Below are 6,648 nucleotides of genomic sequence, written 5' to 3' on the forward strand. Positions count from 1 at the left end.
ACAGGTAAACGCAGCTCTAGTGTGTTAGATTTCTCACTGTGTTCTCATCATTCCTATTCTGCTTTTCCACAGGGCATCAACTGGTTCCACTGGAAGGGCCATGAACACTCGATCAAATTTGCAGAGATGAAGATTAGACCAGCCAACTTCAGAAATTTTGAGAGCAGGAAAAAAGCGCTCATAGACTTTTCAACCTCTTCCTCTTCTTCACCCGCCCCCCAACCCCCAGCTGCGTGACCGGTCATCTTTAATTAATTCCCTAAAATACACACAAACCAAGGCAATCACACTGAATATAATTCAAATCTGTCCACGAGATGTGAGGCTGCAAACATGACACCAAAGAATAAAACCACCGGGTGTATTTTTCATAGCTGTCCTGTTTGTGGTACTGTTGCATGTGTGATTATATATTTTAAGTTCCAAGTAGCTGATTCAGTGCGAATGTCTTATAGGGACCGAACAGCTGTACTCAAATGCAAATTTCTTTTTTAAAAAAAAGTGTAAATGGAAACACTAAATTTGGAACATGTCATAGGCACATAGTCACAAGGCTTCAGGCCACTCTGCCCCCAAGTGCCAGGGTGATAATACAGTGGCATTGTCTGTTCGGTTAGTTTAAATCATCCACACAGGAACATTGATCAATATATTAAATATTACAGGTCAAAGAACAAAAGCAGCTCCATATAAATATTGTTGTTGTGCAACCAGCAGAAACATTCACTGATACCACAAAAATTAATATTCAAATTTTGATTTACAAATCTTGATAGAAAAACAATTCTGATGTTCTGTAACCTTCGATACAAATAAAAAACCTAATTTGGTAAGTGTGTGTGTGTGTGTGTGTGTGTGTGTGTGAGAGAGAGAGAGAGAGAGACAGACCTTTTTTTAATATAAATCCCCTCCAGCAGATGGCGGCTTTACTCTTTATATAATGTTGCATGTACAGTCTGATATCCGTGTGTTGAAAAAAACTACACTTACTTGAGTACTTTTACCAGTACACCGCTATGAGTATTTCTGCTTTAATGTTGTATTTTTAAGTCCACTACATTTATTTTACTTTCCAGATGTAGGTTAACACAAAATATAATAATCTAAGCAATTATGATGTGTTATACTTTAAGTGCTAGATCTACTTGTAGTGGAAGACTATTGTTAGCTAAGTATTGGCACCTTACTTCAGTATTGAGTGCAGCATAGTAGATGTTACAGAATCAGTATACAAATTACTGATTAACAGTGGAATAATTTGTGTTAAGTCCCATTATTTAGCAGTAAAAGTAGGCTTTGTACAAATATTTAATGGATATTGTAACGCAGCACATATCCAGCAGATGTCAGTGTTGATTAATGACCCACAAGTGAAGTATAAATGTACTAAAAAAGAGCAGTTATATCATTTATTAAATTTTGCCACAGTCCTTATAAATGCTGAAAACAGGAACAGTAAGTCATACAAAAGCTCTTACATTAATGTATATATTTTTTACTTTCACTTTCAGTCAACCTCTTCTGATCTGCAGCAAAGAAGCTCATAAACTTAATAAATGAGCTTGTTTCCATTTATCCAGGGTCCAGGTTGGCTCGATTGATTATTCATGAATATCAAAACCTTTATGGTCCCATCCAGTTTTCTTTGGCCTGTATGACTGTAAGAAGAGGTATTGAATGCATTCTGGGTGGGAGTAAAAAGTCTCAATTTCAATTTGTAGCCATGGTGCAAACCTTGTTGTTGAATGTTTGATATCAGATTAAATAAGAAAAACATGATTTTTAGGACTGTTAATCTTAACTAAGACACATTTAACCTTGTCTTGCTTGCTTCACTTGTGATCAATATGTGCAAACTCGGTGCATGTTTATTTTATGAAACAAAATGAGTCACTTGAGGTTCTTTTGCTGCCCCAGCATCTCCTTTCAAAAGTTGGAAACGAAATTACTCTTATCTTTATTTTGCAACTCGTGCCCTTTAGAGCTTCCTGTGCAAGCTGCAGCAGGTTTTGAAAAAAATCAATATTTTTTCATCATTAAATCAGTGTGTTAGCTAATGAGATCCACATCTGAAGTTTTGTTTTGTTGCATTTCTACTTGAAGACTTCTTAAAAACACAAAAGTCTGTAGAGAAGCATAATAAAGTATATGTGAGCTGTATCTTTGAGTTGCCTTTGCAAGCAGCACGTCCACAGATCAGTCTTTCAACATCAGACAGATGACTGAGCAATCCGTCCCTATCTCCTGTCCTGGTGGCGTGGATCATTCATCTCGACCCTGTGGTACTGTTTGTTCTGTGGCTCACACATTAAGGGGAAATTTAAGCCTCTTGCATCCAATCCTTCTTGAGATCAGCCTGTCGTGATTCCAGATATGGTTTCTGAGTATTCCTGGTCAAGTCAGTCTTCAAGTGTTCAGAGAAATCTGACGCTCAGCTGTTGAAGGTTTAGGATGTTGGGAACATTATGTCTGATTGTGACAACAAGCAATGCAAACAAGAGTGACAAGACGCGAGCTGTCGACTGGTACAGGGCTGGGAATTTGCCAGATGAAGTTCAAGATTTAGAAATGACTCATGACCTGGATTTCTACCTAGCTTTATTGCCGAGATCACATTTCATTCGAAGACTTTTCTAAATAAGGACTTTGGGGTCATGAGTCAAGCGTCCTCCAGAGTTCTGCTAATGATAGGATTACTCAAGTTAAACTCTTTCCAGTGATACTACCCTTCAGTGTTTAGGGAGAGATTATACAGTTGTCTGTCACAATTGTCAAAATCAGGCATTTCCCATGACCCCAGTTTCCTCCCGTGAAGACAGATAAGAGTGGGTAACAGCCCGTGATAAGAGATGATAAGCTTTCTGAAGGGTTAACGTGGTCAAACAAATTGGTTGCTGCTCGGTGCTGTAAAGTATTTTTCCATTTGTGGTCTCAATCCTTCGGAGCCCGGGGAAGGGACATGAGACAGAAAAAAATGCTGGTTGGAAAATTTTAAAAAACTTAACTGATTTTTGCAAGATCTCAAGCGCAAAGTTCATCAGGTCATCTATAAAGTGAGAAGCAAAAAGATGGTTGGGAGGGAGAAGAGATTAACCTTTGTGAGATCTCCCAAATGCTGTCGTTGTAAATTTACTTCCAGGCTAGTTAGTCACCATGGAAAAGACAACAATGGAGTAAGAGACACCTGAAGACAATACTTAGCACAAGGGGCTACTCCCGCCGCAAAGTACTCGAGGCTTGTTGGACATGGTTGACTTTGTTAGCAACCAACTGCAGAATTCTGGACAACTTCACACAAGACTTCACTGATGGATGGATGCTAAAAAAAACCCTAGCGTGCTATTTTGCCATTAATGGGAAACGCAGATTTCCTCTTCAGGGGTCCTACAAGTGAAAACCATGTTTATTACTGAGCACTTTAATGCATTTATGTTTAAGCCCAAACTCAAATTATGAATCTACAAATGTGACGTATGCACCATTTCTGCGGTCTCCATGGTGACCAACTGACCTGGAGGTATATTTGTAATAAAACTTTTGCGAGATCTATTCTATTATTTTATTTCTCACGTCATAAAATCCAGCCGATTTGGCAGATTTCATCCGTGTGTTGCTTAGTGTTTCCATTTGATGCAGACTGAAGCTGCTTTTTCCATGAACTTTTGCACAGAAGCTCACCCTGGTCACATAAGGCTGATGTTTCTGCTTTTCATTGAAATTCAACTCAAATTCTAAATACTTCTCCTGCAGTGCAACAGGTCAAAGTGTCATTCAGTAAAATCTCCATATCCACAGATACAGTACGTTGGGAGGTTCCCGGAAGACGTAACCTCCTGACTCTTCCACTTTGAGATTGACAGTTGTGATTTGTAGTTAAATGTAATTTTCTTTCTTTATTTTTTTAGTAACAGGAAATTATCTGTAACAAACAAAACAGATGCATGCATGTCTTAAAGTGGAGAAGTGCTGTACACCTTTTTAATCCTTTCATGCCATCAGATCCAAATTGAGTTCTTTGGCTTTTGAGCGAGCACCTGCAAAACTAATCATTCTCACAAACTTCTGCATCACCTTGTTTTAGAAAATATGCAGGTTTGATGTTTGCAACAATCCTAATCATCAGCATGTAACCAGTCAACCATGGTTCTTGATACTGAAGCACCTGCAAGCTCAGTTTGAGCAGGTGCAGCATTTTTTTGAAGTAAATTCACTAAATTCAGCAGATCCTGATTCTTCACTTGCAGCCTCACAGAGCAGCTGGTTTAAATTAAATGTATCCAGCTACATCGCAGGTAAGGCTGCACACCTCAGTATATATGGCATGAACAAAAATTAGCTAATAGTTCTCAGAACTTGTCATGTTGCTACACGTTGTGATACTAGCAGTATTTGTTCAGTGTTATATCACTGTTTGCTCAAAGTGCTGGCTCACATTTACACAACCAACTCTCTCCTGGTGATGCAATGACTTTAAGACAACTCTGGGTTTCTGCTTTCTGGTTTCTATTCATTTAAATGACACTTCTATATTTGATTAGGTAAAGTTGAAGCTATTCTAACTGGGTGATTGGATGCTTTTTTGCTGTTTATTCAGAACTGAAACCAATGCAAACTCACTCCAGAGCTTTTATTTCACTAGATCAAATAGGTGCAGAAATACTTTTTTTTTTTTTTTTTTTTTTTTTTTAAAGCAATTTCAGTTTTCGCCAGTTGAGCAAAGCTTGCGGTGTTGCCTAAAGGCGGGCACACACTAAGAAAACCTGTTTGCATTAGTCACACCATGCAACCTAGCTGAAACATGCTGGACTGCCATTAATCATGTTTTTCAAGGAAACTTTTTTTTTTCCCCCCGAGAGACTGAGCTATATTTGAATTGGCTCCTCTCACGGTGCAGAGTCCCGGGCGCTGTGTGAATATGTATCTAAATCATCTGCCACAGCCCTGTCAGTGCACCCAACACTAATTTCCATTCCACCACCGGACACACAGTATATAATTGTAAAATAGGTCATACCATCGTGTGTTTGATTATTGTGTATGCTGAGGAAACTCCTCGTGCACGTGCTGTAAATCAAAGGCGATTGTGCCATAACGGACATGATTTATATTTTGGGTTTAAACCTGCAGATGTCATTTAAATAGCAATTTTATTTTTGGCCCTTTTGCAACGTAGACACTCTGGTGTTAAGCAGGTGCAGTTTTGGTTCATTAGCACTAAACCCAACTCGGACATAGCTTTTTGTAATTATTAGCTAATTAAATCAGATTTGGTCAGATTAATCCTGATGCCAAATGAAAGTTATTATAATTTATTCTGAAAAAGAATATCAACACATGTACCAAATTTCATTGTAATCCATCCATTTTCCTCAAAACTAAAGCTGCCATGGGATCATTAAAGTTATTAGAATTACTGGACTCATGCTATGGACGTGAATATTCATATGGAAGTGGTTTAGTTATACAAATATATGACTGACCAAGCAAAAGCTTTGAACTGATGGCCACACTAGATGAAAAGGTCAAGGATCATAAGGATCATGTGTAAAATGTCATAGTAATCCATCCTGTAGTTGTTGAAGGGTTTGAGTCTGAAACAAAGACGTGTACTAACCCACCAGCTATTACCATCCTGGATCCAAGCTGCAACCTTTTCTAAAAACACCACTCTTTACACAGTTCTGAGAGAAAAGTAGAAAACCAATGATGTTTGTCAAAGGTTAAAATATAGTAACTGCACATTAATCCAAAATTCGCTGTTAAAAACAAAACGCTGTCTCTGTGCAATATTATTTTTCTCCCTGCATCAGTGTACAGATCTTCCTGCACACGATACTGTAGAGACACATAAACAGCATGAAGGATGGTCATTAATCATTGTGATCTCTTCACATCTGTAGGTTCAACAATGGAAGCAACCGTCCGACACGTTATCAAAAATGAACGCGCAGAATATGAGAAAGGATTTAATGTGTTCAGGCTGAGTGTCATGTACTGTTCATGGAAACATGCATGGGAGCGAAGGGGGGGAGAGAGGGGAGGGGGTAATATACATTAATGGATGTGTGTTTTCTACGATTAGCAAAAGAGCTCATTTAGTTAATCACTGAGGAGTTGATCAAATGTATATATTCAATCGTATTGTGCAAAAGCAGAGCAATTACATGAAAGCCCAAGGACCAGATGTCTGACCTCTGATTAAAAGCCAATAAGGCAGAGCTGACGGATACATTACACTGAATTATTTAAATATAGGTTTAGCAGCCATGCTAGTTCCAATCTCTTTTGTTCCCGCTTTCCCTCCTCCTAGTCTACATGAAGCTGTCCTGTAATCACTAGAGCACACTGAGTCCTATACTTTGAAAGCAATAAAATATATTATCGTAGATTATACTGTACATCCGATTGGACCTAAGTCTAAGAGAAGTGAGGCTGCTTGTTGTGTCACACATGACCACTGGACACAGGCTCAAGGGCCCCAAGATGTCTGGGGTTTAAAAGTCACACAAAATGACGAGAAAGGGAAAGGAAATGAATACAAATAGTTCAAACTAAGACACACAGGGACACAAATAGACACAATATGAAACCAAGGGGTTGCAACACAACCAAACATGCATGCAAGCAAACATGCCCACAAACAATGTT

The 6,648-nt window shown here is 38.6% G+C and overlaps 1 protein-coding gene across 4 annotated transcripts in view; it reads left to right on the plus strand.

The window, feature by feature from the left end:
- Window positions 1-1,779, plus strand: part of LOC137104296 (tenascin-like) — a 60,150-nt gene extending 58,371 nt beyond the window's left edge. For all 4 annotated transcript variants that reach the window (XM_067485267.1, XM_067485268.1, XM_067485269.1 and 1 more), the window contains one exon: window positions 73-1,779. In XM_067485267.1, the coding sequence (XP_067341368.1) occupies window positions 73-237 (165 nt within the window). In that variant the 3' untranslated portion in view covers window positions 238-1,779. The remainder of the gene's footprint in view (window positions 1-72) is intronic.
- Window positions 1,780-6,648: the final 4,869 nt, after the last annotated feature.

Source organism: Channa argus, chromosome 18 (genome assembly GCF_033026475.1).
Source record: "Channa argus isolate prfri chromosome 18, Channa argus male v1.0, whole genome shotgun sequence".
Classification (NCBI taxonomy): Eukaryota; Metazoa; Chordata; class Actinopteri; order Anabantiformes; family Channidae; genus Channa; species Channa argus.